General features: G+C 43.8%; 1 protein-coding gene across 3 annotated transcripts in view; it reads right to left on the bottom strand.

Annotated features, from left to right (window-relative positions):
- Nucleotides 1–2,682: 2,682 nt before the first annotated feature.
- B4GALT4 (beta-1,4-galactosyltransferase 4) overlaps nt 2,683–14,980 on the bottom strand; it is a 35,361-nt gene continuing 23,063 nt past the window's right edge. For all 3 annotated transcript variants that reach the window (XM_059687773.1, XM_059687774.1, XM_059687775.1), the window contains exons 4-7: nt 13,036–13,223; nt 7,690–7,812; nt 5,364–5,468; nt 2,683–3,606 (exon numbers count right to left, since the gene is read on the bottom strand). In XM_059687773.1, the coding sequence (XP_059543756.1) occupies nt 3,474–3,606; nt 5,364–5,468; nt 7,690–7,812; nt 13,036–13,223 (549 nt within the window). In that variant the 3' untranslated portion in view covers nt 2,683–3,473. The remainder of the gene's footprint in view (nt 3,607–5,363; nt 5,469–7,689; nt 7,813–13,035; nt 13,224–14,980) is intronic.

Here is a 14,980-nt window from a genome sequence, read left to right as displayed (position 1 = left end):
AGAGAGGGAGAGAGAGAAAAAAACTTTGATCAGTTGCCTCCTGCACGCGTCCTGTCCAGGGACCGAACCCACTACCCAGGTATGTGCCCTGACCAGGAATCGAACCCACAACCTTTTGGTGTACAGGACGATGCTCCAACAAACTGACATACCCAGCCAGGGTTCTGTGTATTATTTTTAGCTACAAATGAGATCTCTGCCTATGCTGCCTTCACAGAAAAATCTCATAATCTCCTGACAATGTAATATTCCAAGGGCAAACACACACACACACACACACAAACACACACACACACACAAAGATATTGGAGTCAAGAGAGACCTGAGTTCAAGTCTTATCTTTCCCTCTCACTTACTTTAGGGAGTTACTCACTTGAATCTGTTTTTTCTTTGCAGTATGTATATACCTACATTTTTATTGGAAAGTTACAATAAAAAACACACACAAGGAAATTGACTAATAAGAAGCTAGCACTCAATTATTGTTATGCCCCACCCTTCACCAATCTCTCCCCCAAGGTCCAAAGTTACACACACTCACATACACACACCACACACACTTACACACACATACACACAAGGTACAATTTTATTTGCATTTTCAACTTCAACAGCTGTCGGTGGAGCACTGGAGCCTTTGCCTGTACAGGCAGGGTCCCTGGGGAAGGGCCTCTTGGCCACATCCTTGTGAATGCTTTCAAGACTCATCAGGCCCTCTCAGCAGGTACAAGGCCATCTTCAGGGTACCTACACCAATCAAGGAGGCAATCGCTTAAATATATAAGGTACTAAGGAATAGACTTTTTAAAAGAAGTTTGGAATGTGATTACAAAATAAATGATGAAACGTACCTGCCTGTGGCCCATCTTGAGGAGCATGGTAATGGCTTTGGAGAGCGACTGTGTATGTTTAGGACTTGGGGAAAGTGAGGTTTCGAGTCTGGCAGAAAATGTCTCATCTCACCCAAGAGTCCACTCACAGAGCATCTGGGTGCCCCCAGGAAATCTGTCTGATAGAAGCTTGAGTAGAAGTGAGGGCATTAAGGGCAAAAAAAGAACACAGAGAGGATGTCTGGAAAAAGGTCAGAGACCAAATGAGAATGGGACGTACTCTTTAGGGCCCTGAAGATACCTTTTCCAGGAACTAGGACCAAAATATAGCTTCAGGAAAACTACAGCAAAGAATGAGAGAAGCCTAGATGAAGGAGATATTGTATAATGACCTTGTGGACAGGAGACCCGAGTTTGCGTCCTGAGTCTGCCACTTACTAGCGGAGGGACTTCTGGAAAGTCCCCCACCTGCTTTTAACCCCCACTTCCTCACCTACCCTGCTTATCTCAAGATTCAACAGGATCCATCGAGTGCATGTAAAAACACTACAAGCCATAGAGTGCGATGCATGGAAGTGTGAGAAAAAACACAATGAAATCTGATAGAACAGTCTTCATGCTCAGTACTGTGATGTCCAAATAGACTCCATCCATATAATCCTTGGCTATTATGGCAGGCACATCTACAATTCTCAAACACCGTGGCCTCTGAGTGGCAGTTGATGGGAAATACACAGGGCGGGAAGTAGAGGAAAACTCTGCTCCAAGGAGACCGAAGGCCCCTGCTTGGGAGAGCAGCCGCATGCCCCAGCCAGCCCCTGGGCTTCATTCCCATGAGGTCCGTGGCACCGTGAGGAAATAAAGGTCTTAAAAAGTTATCTTGCCCTAGCCTGTTTGGCTCAGTGGACAGAGTGTCAGCCCTCAGACTGAAGGGTCCCAGGTTTGATTCTAGTCAAAGGCACACACCTCAGTTGTAGGCTTCTCCCGGTCTCTGGTCGGGGCACGTGCAGGAGGCAACCAATCGCTATGTCTCTGTCACATTGATGTTTCTCTCTCCGTGTCTCTCCCTCTCCCTTCCACTCTCTAAAAAATACTTTAAGCAATAAAAAAAATTAAAATTAAAAAAAATAAATAAAGATCCCATGCTTGAATATAAAATAAATAAATAAATAATAAAATAAAATAAAAATCAATGGGAAAATATCCTCGAGTGAGGATTAACAAAACAAAAAATGTTTTAATTATCTTCCACATCAAGAAGTTTCATGAATCATTTAAGTGACTTGGACATTATGTTGGTTGAAAGAATTATAAGAATTATCTGAATAGTAATAGACATAGTATAGTGATTACTAACATTTAAAAAATGCAGATGCTTTGTTAATAGCTGAAAATGCACAGGGAGTTCCCACATGGCAATAACTGTATGTCATTTCCATTGACTGAGAAATGGAATTCTCAAATATGGATTTTCAAGTTCCTTGCACATAGTCTCTTGCTTTATCCTCCTCAACCATAGCCAGGGACCCACAGCCTCCAAATTGAGGACCCCAGGATTGGGGGTTGGTCATTACAACGGTTCACAAGAAGGGAATAGGCACACGACGATGAAGAGAACAAAACCATGATGTGGCCGAGGGGACCAGAGGCACAGGCACTTGCCACAGGCCTGGAGCGGCTTCCACAAGGTGGCTGGACACAGGAAGAGCAGGGGAGGAACCGAAGATGAGGAAGAGGGGGAGTGGGAGGGCTGGTCGCCTCTGTTTAGTTTTTAAGCTGTTCAGGATTATGGATACTGAAATCAACACATCTGTAGGCCTCACACAACAGTAAACAAGATTGAGCACCCAAAGCTTTTTTATATTTTACTGCAGAGGTATTTTCGATGTATTATTAGTCAATATGTAATTTGTAAACTGCTCATTCATACCCTACATGTACAAAATCATTTTACAAAAATTACTGAAAAAGTAGTAGATAATGTGTCTTCTGCTGGGATCTTACTGGAAGGTGTATCCGGGCAGGTGACAGGATTAGCAGCAGCAGCAGCCAGTACTGTGGCTGCCTCTCCATCTGGCCCTGTCCTCCAACCACCTCGTAAATTCCCAAGTCCACTGCATCTTGGTTCTTCACCTTTCTCCCCTCTTCTGCCGCTGTCTTCTCACTGGGACCAGCCTCTTCACAGATGGCCATGCAGGATAAACGAGGAATAGAAATACATCTTCGTACCTTTCTCCCTCCAGGGAGAACAATTCTGGTTCTCTGGGACATTCAGCAATCTTATTTCCAGTGGACTTTTTTATCCCACAATGAACCACTTCAAACTTAAATAAATCTCCTTCAATTAGGGTTCTCAAGTAGCCTGCATGAGAGCTTTTGAGTCTTCCTTTTACACTTAGTCCTTCAAACATCTATTACAATATTTTAACCTTCGTGATCAAAACAACTAAGAACGCTGTTTTGTTACTATTGGGTTATGTTCCATCTCACCAGGAGCTCTACTAAGAAAATACAAAAAGGAAAAGTTCAGCTCGATAATCAGCTGCAGCACGTTCTTAATGTGTGCTACTAGGGGAAGTCTCTAGGCCAAAATTATTGCAATCAGATATCCAGTTCTTCCGAACATCACCAGACAATCCAGGGTCATGGGCCAGACCAGAAGTCCACCGTGATGTTGACATATAAAGGATTGTAATCCACGGATAGTAATTTATAAACACAACTGTTCAACCCATCTGTCCTCCAGACTCGTGACACCTGATGTAAGAGCTTCATCCTAAAGATAAAAAGAGCAAATGTGTAAGACAAGAATTTAACATATATTTCCATCACTTTTTGCCTTGCCACAGAATTTCGCAAAAGCATCTTGGTAAATTATTACACCCGTTGGGTTTCTTACTGCAAGAAAGTTTATTTTCCCCACCTAAGGTAACAGACATCAGTGACAGCCATGTGTTCCTGTGCCCGACTCCATGTAAGACCCTGGAGATCAATGATGAAGTGTCATGTAAAAATGACACTTGCATAGAGTGAGCCCCTAGCCTATGGACAGAGGATGTACAGATACAATATACACTGATACAGTGTGGTATGTGTCGTGCCCTGCTAACAGGTCCTTGTATAGGCTTCAGGGGATCTATGAATCCTCCACTGTTGTTGCGTCTGTATGCAGGGAGTGTACATAACTTTCCTAAGAATCTCAAAGTCAGAATGTACGGAGAGCAGGATGAATTAAAGGCACCTCACTTCATGATGGAGTCTGGAGAGGGGTTGCAGAGAAAAAAAATTTGAGGCTTAAAAGAGGAGAAATTCACTACATGAAGAAGGTGAGGCAAAGGACTCCCAGGAAGGGAAACCACCCTGGGCAAGATGCACAGACATGCAAACAGCCGAATGCATTTGAAGAAGAATAAGTAAGTGTGTGGCCAGAGCCTGGGATGTGGGTAAAGTGGGTGGTGAACTGGGCTGGTCCCAAGAGCCCAGCAGAGAAAAGCAATCCACTTCAGTGACAGTAACAATGTGCACGGAGATCAGAAGCACAATGTTGAGCTAAATAAAGTCAGGGGAAGATAATACAGCAGGATTCCACTTATAGAAAATTGAGAAACATGCAAATTAAACCATCTTTTGTGTAGGGATACAAATATATGGAAAAAGAAGAAAACCAAGAAATGGCACAAATAATTACAATTATCACAAAATTTCAGGAAATTGTTGTCTCCTGTCATGGGGGGCAGATATGGGGAGAGCCACACAGGCAACAGGCATACATTGGGTGGCGGACACCACTAGTGTTCATGGTATCAAGAATCTTCAGATTTTTCATATAATTTATAAGTATTCTTTTGTATCTATTCAGTAATAATTTTTTTTTTATTTAAAGAGAAAGATGCATGCCTATGGACAGAGACTAGTAAGACAAAGGGAAAATAGAAATATTCGTTTTGTTAAAGTGGTAGATTTTAACAAAAGGGCTAAAAGCCCACTAATATTGTTTTAAAATATAGACTTCAGAGGGGTGGAGGCAGGCTAGAAAGGGTCAATGGGGGGAGGGGGAAAGGGGACATATGTAAGACTTTCAACAATAAAGATTTAAAAAGAAAAATGTAGACTTCAACAAAAGGGCCAAAAGCCCTTTAAAGCTATTGGAAAAGTGAGGGGAGCCCTGATCGGGTGACTCAGTTGGTTGAAATGTTGTCCATACACCAAAAAGGTTGTGGGTTCGATTCCCTGTCAGGGAACATATGCAGGTTGTGCATTCAATCCCTAGTCGGGGCACTCTGGGGAGGCCAGTGATCGATGTTTCTCTCTCACATTGGTGTTTCTCTCTCTCTCTCTCTCTCTCTCTCTCTCTCTCTCCTTTCCTCTTTCTGCAAATCAATAAAAACATATCCTCTGGTGTCTGTTTAAAAATTACCCAATAAAAAAGCTTTGAACGAAATAAACAGGCTCATCTGATCGGATTTCACAGCATCCAATACTGACAGAAGGAACTAAGCAGGTAGCCGGCAAGGCTCGGAAGCCAGGACTTACCGCCCTATGTTCACCTCATTGCCTCGGTCTCTAGTGTGGAAGATCATTGTATATTTACCCACATCAGGCATTGGCCGGATTATTTTCATTCTATGAAGTTCAACCCTAGAAAAAGAACACAGGTGGTTAAAAAAAATTCTAGTCTACTTACCTACCACTAGGCACTTAAACAGAATCATTTGTAAAAATTTATACACAGGTGCACACACAGTCAGAGTCACACATAGCTTGCTTATCTGCATATTAAAGAAAGAATTTTCTTAGAATGTTGGGCCTCAGGCAATAAGTCCATCAAAAAAAAAATCACACTTAACATTTACTTTTGGGGTACAAAGGAGATATGTCAATTTATAGTGTGTCATTTTCCAAAAGCAACTGAGAAAGTACATGTTTTAAAACATCATGATTTAAGATATATAAATGTCTAATCACTATGTTGTACACCTTAAATTAATATAATAGTGTATGTCCATTTGTAATTGAAAAATATTTTTTTAAAGTGTGACAAATAGGAGAATCAAGTCTCTTATGATCCCAATTTACTTAGCACTTCCTCCTTTTTCCAAAGTAATGACAAGCTATAAAGCCCATGAACTTAGGTTCAAATCTAGACTTTGTTCTTTACAATCTGGTAAGTCAGTTCATTGTTCTAGGTCTTGGTTTCCCACCTATAAAATACCCAGGGTGTTACAGAGGTAATCAGACAGGCTCAAATGAGAGCGTCCACAGGAGCATGCTTTGCAAACCCCAAGTAATATATAAGTGCAAAGAAGGGTGGTGACTGCTGCAGAGGTGAGCCAAAAAATATTTAGTAAATAAATCTCAACCAACTTTTATGTTTAAATCATCTAATCATCCACGGCATTGGTTGGGAATCATTCTGAAGGCTCTGATGTTCTTATCAAACAAAAGCAAAACTTGGGGCTCCCCTGGACCTGGCAGCCAAGGAGCGGGGGGATAAAGGACAGCGATGATACATGATCAGTGCAAAATTCTACTAACCATCCATCTGGGCAGCAAAATGGACTTGGGGAAGATGATGGATGTCGTTTACCTCTAGCCTTCGCTACTCTTGCCCTGAAATCGAGTGGATACCCTTTGTCCACTTCAAAAGCCCCAGCCACATAGGCCTTGAAGAGCTGTTGCCGTCACATGGCCACTCCTATGGAGACTTTGGTCAGGGAAATCCACGCCCCTCCTGCCAGAAACATCCCAGACTCCAAGCCTACACATGGGGACAAGACCAGCAGGGAGCCTTGGCTTCTTTAGGCTGAAGCAAGGGGAAAGTCTGGCAGTCACATATATGTTAATTCAGAACCGCAGCTAACAGAGTTCCTTCCCAAGAGACAACAGCAGGAGGAAAGGGGGTCCCCAGGAAGGCCTTGTTATTATAAGTCTAAAGACACTGGCCCCAGCCTGCCGGCGTGGCTCAGTGGTTGAGCATGACCTGTGAACCAGGAGGTCACAGTTCGATTCCCGGTCAGGACACATGCCTGGGTTGCAGGCTTGACTCCCAAAGTGGGGTGTGCAGGAGGCTGCCGATCAGTGATTCTCTCTCATCATTGATGTTTCTGTATCTCTCTCCCTCTCCCTTCCTCCCTGAAATAAAAATACATATTTTGTTAAGATACTGGCCCTAGGCTCTTGAAAAATTACTTATCTCTGGGAGGTAGGGATGCTAATAGCTATCTGGCTACAAAACCCTGCTCAGGAGAGGGAGCTGAGAGAAGAGTTCAGATATATTCTCTCTGAAGCCCTCAGAGAGGAGAGCAGTCCTGGAGAACATGAGGGTAATGCTAGCAGCCCGGAGGTCGGCCTGGAAGGCAGGCAGCAGCTGCTCCCTGGGTATGCGGGGCTGGCTAATGCCTAACTGAGAGGACCTCTAGGCCAGTTCCGGGTGTGCAGCTCCACAGGCTGCTGGCACTCCTTGCTCTGGGCACTGGGAACTGGGCAGGATTCCCTGGGGTCTGAGAGAAAGCACAGGCTTATAACAAGCCCTCTGGCCACTTTCCTCGAATTACAGCTTTGCATTCACTGGTGAGACCTTTCTCAGTAAGCAGTGCTCACTGACAAGTCCACAGAGACCTCCGTCAACACTGCAGGCCCCTAACACCTGCAAGCCAGGAGCAGGCACCTTCCATCATTTCCACACTGCCAGGGTCAAAGAGCAATCTGGGCATCTTCCCTCCACCCCGACACCCTTTACGCCCAAATCTGCGGCCTCGTGCCCTGCTGGACTGGCATCTATAGGAACTATAGCACACAGGTTTCCAGAGCCATCACTGACCACAGAGCCCCGTGAAGGGGACCTGTCTCTGTTGTTCACCTGAGTCTGAGGTCATCGTCTTCGCCTCCCCATCCCCAGTAGTTGTTAGAGAATCCATTCACCTTGAAAAATTGCTCTCGGCTTAGGGCAGTAACACCCCCAAAATATCCGTTGTAACGCAACCTGGAACAGAAGAGAGGAGAGAAAAGGTAAGAGCATTAGCACAAAGGCTTTTTGTTCTCCACAGACGCTGGAGAAGTCTCTGATTCGGGGCCGGCATTCTAGGAACACTTGAAGACCATGCACTCCACCCATCCATGCCTGCTGGGCACCCGCCTCCTAACATTCCTGGCCTTGCCTGTCTGGCCTCCATTCCTGTCTAGACAAGTGCTCACATCTCCTCGTTAAGCAACGGTGCCACCCACCTGTTATTGTTAATGTTTAATGTTTGTGTGCAGAGGTCTACAGAAGTACCTGTAAGTGTGCACCATACCATAGGATGTGGATGACAGATTTCATCCCATGTGCCAATCCAATGAGTAGCTGTAGCTACAGGGCACTGGGTTAAGAAAAATTCTGAAGCTGCACCCAGGTTCAGCATGAATAAGTGTCATAGAGAATATACTGGTATTTTTACTCTCACTTTGTTTTGGGTGGTGGTAGAGAGCAGGAGACAGTTCCTGCTCACACCTTGTGTGCAAATTTCCACTTCCAGCAAGCAAAGTTCCATCTCGGAGTCTGTTCCTGAAGAACCCAATACACCTCAACTAACCTGATGTTTCTGGTTTGAGCAGTTAGGTAGATGATAATGGCTTTCACAGAAACAGAGTATACAGAACGATAACTAAGTTTTGAAAGGAAAACAGTAAATTATGTTTTGAATAAGTGCAGTCTGCGATATCCTTGGTGGTCAAAAGGATATGGGGTCCAAGTTCAAAAGAAAAGAGAGGCTAAAGACATGGCTGTGGAAATAAACTGTCAAGAGGTGGTACCTGGAGGGCAGGGGTAGGGGAAATACACTGCCAAGGACTATGCAGCAGGTGAGAAGAGGACAGAGTGGGGAGCCATGGGGACAGCCACAAGAAAAGGGGAAAAGAGAAGAGATCAAGAGGGACCAGAAGGTACCTCCCAGTCACATGGCACTCTTATGATTACTGGTGGACCAATTAGCAAATCAGAGAAATAAAGATATCCCTCAAGATAACACTGTAACAATTCAGAAATGCAAATGAAGGCAGCTTAATAACTTGGATATTACTGAATAAAAGGGTGTGCATATATGGAGGATTTCTAACTTTAATTAACTTCGATTCAAAGTGCTCTAGGACCTATGAAATGCTTCTCATTTTCTAGATAAGAAGAAAAACCAAAAGAAGATCAACAAACACATAGACACATGCCATCTAACGGGTAATTTGTGGTTCAACAGTTTGTTTCTATGTTCTGACCACAGATGGGGAGGACCCTGTTTAACTCATAATGGAAACAGATTTACTTATATACCCTTGTGGGAAACTGTTTATTGTCTTCACTATCTGATAAGCATAGACAGAGAACCCACCGAAACCCCCCCCCGCCCCCCCCCCCCCCACCAAGGCTGGATGCCTTTGAAGCCCTAGCAAAGCTCGGAGCTAGGCGCCACCTCTGTTTGTCCAGACAGTGGTAGCTGAAACTACTCCCCCATTTATTATTATGCAAATCCTTGCTGATGGGCTAGTCTGCTTGTTACTAGGGGGTCACCTGCCTAAGGGCTATGCTATGGGTGCATCCCAGATCAATAAAAGCTTGGTGAGGCCTGAGCACGGGGAAGTCCTTCGGGACTTGCCGCCTGGTCCCCCAATATTGCAAAATTATCTCGTGTCTTTTTCTCTCATTTGTTGTGCGGCTCCTCTTTCAGATACCGAACCCTACTCCACGCAGAACATGGAGGGAGTCTTACTCGACAACCCTCAACCTAAAATTCTAGAAAATGCTGTAATTATAACCTAAAATAAACAAAAGGAAATAAAGTGCTCAGAAGGCAACTATTTCTACCCAAGACATCCAGGACAGTGACCTGTTGCCATGGTGACTGGACTCTTGCTGGGAAGAGACTCTTAACTACCTAAAGACCAGTAGCTTCATCAGGGCAGAGTGGAAGCAGGGCCCAGGCTTAACATGCCAACCACCACGGAGGGGGCACCAGCAGAAAACCAGCATTGATGACCTGACAGTGACCTATGAAGAAACCACTTTGCACCATGAGCAAGTGGCTGGCTAAACTCTGTGATCCCTGGGCCCCGCCCTCAGGGTTTATAGTCTAACAAGAGGTGAGCGTATCAGGATTCTGAGGAAGGAGACGCCACACACTGGAGGATTCAGACAGGTAGGAAAATGAGGCACCTCTAGATGGCCAGAACTCCACGAGGAAAAGGAAACAGGGAGAAAAGTGCAGGCGGAGCAGCACCTGGAGACGGTCAGCTGTGGTGGGAAGTGAGGAGAGCATCGGAAAGGAAGGCTGAAGAACTCCAAGTCTCAGTGGCCTCCTGGGTAGCAAATGTCTATGTGTGTATTGATCTTTGCTTTTGGTGTTTCTTCTTATCTACTTAATTGGCCCTGGCACAGTTTCATTGCTTTCTAAAGGGCTGTAAGATTGGGAAAATGTAGTCATACAATCATAGTTGAGTCCTTGAAGAAAGCAGGCAGGTACTAAGGCGATTCTTAGCAGTAAAATTTGCCACAGGCTGGTCCAGAGCTGGTCCAGTCAGTGGGAGAAACAAGAATCTGAGACCAGTGGGGCAAGTTACTTTAACTTCCTCTCTGCATGGGTGTAAAGTGAAAACATTTCTTGCATTTATCATCCTCATGCAACTGTTGTGACAATGAATAAAGGGCATATGGATTTAAGTTCTGTGGCGTAGCGACAGGGAGCAGACACACAGTTACCATCAGGGAGCAGACACTTAGCTGCCTGCCACCATAGCTGCCAGCTATGGAGGGATTCTGCCCAAAGTAGCAAAGATAAGGGCATCAATGCATGCCTCTCCATAGCCACAGAAGATGAGGCAATTTAAATATAACAAAGCAAAGAAATATAAATGACAAACCAGGACCAGAGGAAAACTTCAACCAGACGAGATTAAAGTGGGAAACATATTAGAACTCAGATCTGCAAATAAGACTCTTTTCAGCCTGGCCAGTGTGGCTCCGTGGTTGAGTGTCAACCTATGAACAGGAAGTCATGGTTTGATTCCTGATTAGGACACATACCTGAGTTATAGGCTCAATCCCTAGAAGGGGGCCTGCAGGAGGCAGCCTGTCAATGACCCTCTCTCATCACTGATGTTTCTATCTCTCCCTCCCCCTTCCTCTCTGAAATCAATAAAAAATATTTTTTAAAAAAGATTTTTTTCAGCTTTAAAAAGAAAGCTATGGAGAAGAGGGTAAAGGGGAGATAAATGATGGCAGAAGATTTGAGGTGACGAACACAAATACAATATACAGGTGATATAGTATAGATTTAAACATCTGAAGCCTATATAATTTAATTAACCAATGCCACCCCAATAAATTCAATAAAAAGGAGATGAATTTGGTTCAGAACTTCTTACAGCCAGAAGAAAAAGAAGGACACATTCATTCCCCTGATTCACATTAGGAAAACCTGCCAGTTACTCAAAAAAAGACAAAGGCTCTCTGATAGTTATAAAAGAAATGTCTGGCCAGTTACAATAGCAAGTCCAAACAGCAATATTTGTACAGGGGCTGTTTTTGCTTTTATTTATTTATTTTTTATTGATTTCAGAAAGGAAGGGACGGAGAGAGATAGAAACATCAATGATGAGAGGATCATTCATTGATCAGCTACCTCCTGCATGCCCCCTTCTGGGGATCAAGCCCAAAACGTGGACATGTGCCCTGACTGGGAATCGAACCGTGAGCTCCTGGTTCATAGGTTGAGGCTCAACCACTAAGCCACACTGGCCAGCCCAGGAGCTGTTTTTAGAGTGAGTAGCCTCTGAAGAAATCCATGATTGTGACATGGAAGTTTTATTCAAAATTAATTCCCAGCAGCAATGCCCCAAGAATTCAGTTTTTTGTGGTCCAGCTTAACATAAAATCTAGAATTCCAACAAAAGGCCTGCCCTTAAAACAATCCTGTTATTTGCACTGGAAAAATAAATCCAGTGCAATTGTAATTTCTCACCACAGATGTTTACTTAGTATCTATGTCAAAGGTTCAACATACAGATACGCTGAGCTGTAGATAGTGTCAACATATCAATACGCAAGTGAACCGATGGTTTTACATGTTCCTGAAAATACACGGTGCCCAACCATGATACGCTGCTTTCTTCACGGCCACGGTGGTTCAGAGATCAGAAGACAAAACCTCCAGATAATGAGATTCAGATCCATGATTCTCTTCCAGAACCTCCCCAGCCCTGTGGACCCACCACACCTGCCTCATTCAGGCACATGGCATCTTCACCCCCTCACAGCTTTTTCTCCTCCTCCTTCCCCCAGTCCTTACCAAGTGCTCATAGTTAAATTTGCTAAAGTTAAGTGCAAAATTGGTGCAACTCCACTGTAGCTGTCTCCCCACCAGCACACAACAGGGAGCCCTTTGAGGGCAGGCAGCACGCCTATTCAAAGTGGTCTCATGGCCTGGAGTACAGTAAGCACCATACACTTGAGCACATGGGAATGGCAGGCTCTGGGGGAAGCGGACAGATAAGTGTGCACACACACAAGCAAATAATAGTTTCATTCGTAGAGAATTTTCTTGGTCACTATTTCCCCTGGGCTGTGCTTAAATAGGAGCTGGTATAAAATAAGGTTGAAAAGCAGATATGCCTTTCCTGGGCGGGGGGCACAAGAAATGGGGAATGAAGACAGAAATGGGGTGCCTAGCACTTCCCACGGTGGCTTTGAGAAAAGGAACTTGTCCTGGGTGTTCTGGCTCCTGAGCTGACTGCTCAGTAGATACTCCCCTCCCTACTCTCCCTCAGAACTCGGGGAAGATGCCGACGTCCCATTCTCACTCAGGGACCTAAGAGCTGAACTACAGGGCACACATCTGTTGCCTCCAAGAGGGGAACTCAAGGACAGACAGGTAAGTTACTTAAATTCTGCACAGTGGGGACAGCTTGAAAAAGTTCCAGGGTGTGGATCTGCAGGTGAGGCTGGCCCTGGTTTGCAATGCCTGCATTACTTTCCCTTTTGTCTTTGGGCTCCTCTGCCAAGGCTGTTGTAGGGCTTTGGTCCTCAAAGGAAAAACCTGATTTCTCATATTTCCGTTTTGAACTTTAAGTGATATGCCATGTGTATTTTTCCTAGTTCTCGTTTTCCTAAGACACTCTGGGCATGACATCGCACAGCCTTGGCGACAACAGGGCAAGCAGGCCAGGAGCAGAGGCGCCTTACCTGTACCCAGTGCTGTTCCTGCCCACCACCAGGTGCTTGGGCTGATCCTCACACCTGTAAAGATTCAGGTCATTCTCGGGCACCAGGTCCACATCGTGGAAAATAAAGCAGTCCCACATTTCATCCTTGAGAGCTTCTATATAGCCCACATTCAAGAGTTTGGCTCGATTAAACTTTTTACTCCCAGCCTGTAGATAGAGAAGTGAAAGTTGAAAAGCTCCTGAGACGATTTCACAGTGGGCTCCCTTCAGTTCAGATGCAGGAGCTGGTATGAATTACTCCTGCTACTCACAACTAGGGACAGGAAGAAGTGACAGTAGGTGCAATAACAATAAAAGACAGTCTGTTTCTTAATGTTTCATACAAACTTAGATTCCGTAACTGGAAAACATACCATGAAATGAGTTGTCGTTGAATGGGTATAGAGTCTCAGTTTTTCAAAATGAAAAAGTTCTAGAGATAAGGGGCACAAGGTGAATATACTTAACACTACTGAAGTGTACACCTATAAATAGTTAAGGTGGTGAATTTATATTATGCATAATTTTTCCACAATTTTTAACCCATATATAGTCCAAAAAAAACTGTATATACACTTTAACAGTTGATAGCTCAATTTTGAAAATGAAATGTATTTTAATAAACACTGCCTTTATAATTATTCAAAGTGTGTGTACACATTTTGGGGGGGATACCACATATATATATATTTTTTTTTCAAATGGATGTGAGGGCGATCTGGCTGCGACACCTGTCACCCCGCTGATTGCCAGGGTTGATCTGGCTAATGTGGCTGGCTAGGCGGGGTCCCTTTCCTTCCTCACCGCTCCATGCTCATCCCTCCCAAAGCTGCACGCTTCTTCGTCAAATAGGGTGACCTTCCCCAACAGAGAAGAGGACTTCTCTTCGGTCAAGGGTATATGAGTAGCTTCGCTCCTCTGCTAGAACCTCCAAACAAGCTCTCAAGGTCCCATAGTTTTAAAATACAAGTGAAAATAATTCAAAAAATTTAAAATATATCTTTATTCCATGTAAAACTACAAAACCTTTCTTACATACTAGTCATACTGATAAGTATCATTGCCTCACTGTTCAGCTCTAAGCTCATCCCAATATTATCCTACGTAATCAATTTACACTAAGCTTCCAAGACATATAGCTTGCCAGAAAAGACCAAGAGTTCGTGACCTGCCTTAGCCAGTTGGCTCAGTGGATAGAGTGTTGGCCTATGGAGTAAAGGGTCCTGGGTTTGATTCCGGTCAAGGGCATGTACCTTGGCTGTAGGCTTGATCCCCGACCTTGGTTGGGGAACATGTGGGAGGCAACCAATCAATGTGTCTCTCTGGCATTGATGTTGCTCTGTCTCTCCCCGTCCCTTCCACTCTCCCTAAAAATCAATGGAAAAATACCCTCAGGTAAGGACTAACCTAAAAAAAATTAAAAATTTAAATTAAAAAAAAAAGTTTGTGACCTATAAACAGAGGTTACTGATAGTATTTCTAAGCTACTTAAAAGTCTCTTGGAATCACTGTAAGAAAATTCTGTTTTCATGTTTAACAGTGGAAGCTAATCCCCACAGTGACCCCCCAAGAAGGGATTCATCACTGGGTAAGAAAAGAACACATTTCGACCAGTAATAAGATCAGAAGTAAAGCATGAAAAAGATTTCACAGCATTCATATTTTCATGGCTGTTTAGATCAAATTCCTTCAGAATAAATTCCAGTTCAATAAACAGTTTATCATAACAAAAATATAGGCAGTTCTCTCAAAAGTTTCCATAGTACTCTCCTGAAAAGAATAACACAAAGCAAACATTTTTCTACTCATGAAATATATATATTGGGTGTAGCTGTCCTGAGAAAAAAAACTCAGAGTGACTAACCATGTTAAAAGCAAAAATAATTATAAAACAATATAATAATAGTAAAATTTTGTTTCAAATA

The sequence above is a fragment of the Myotis daubentonii genome, chromosome 3 (assembly GCF_963259705.1).
Source record: "Myotis daubentonii chromosome 3, mMyoDau2.1, whole genome shotgun sequence".
NCBI lineage: Eukaryota > Metazoa > Chordata > Mammalia > Chiroptera > Vespertilionidae > Myotis > Myotis daubentonii.
This window is presented reverse-complemented; position numbering and strand designations above follow the sequence as displayed.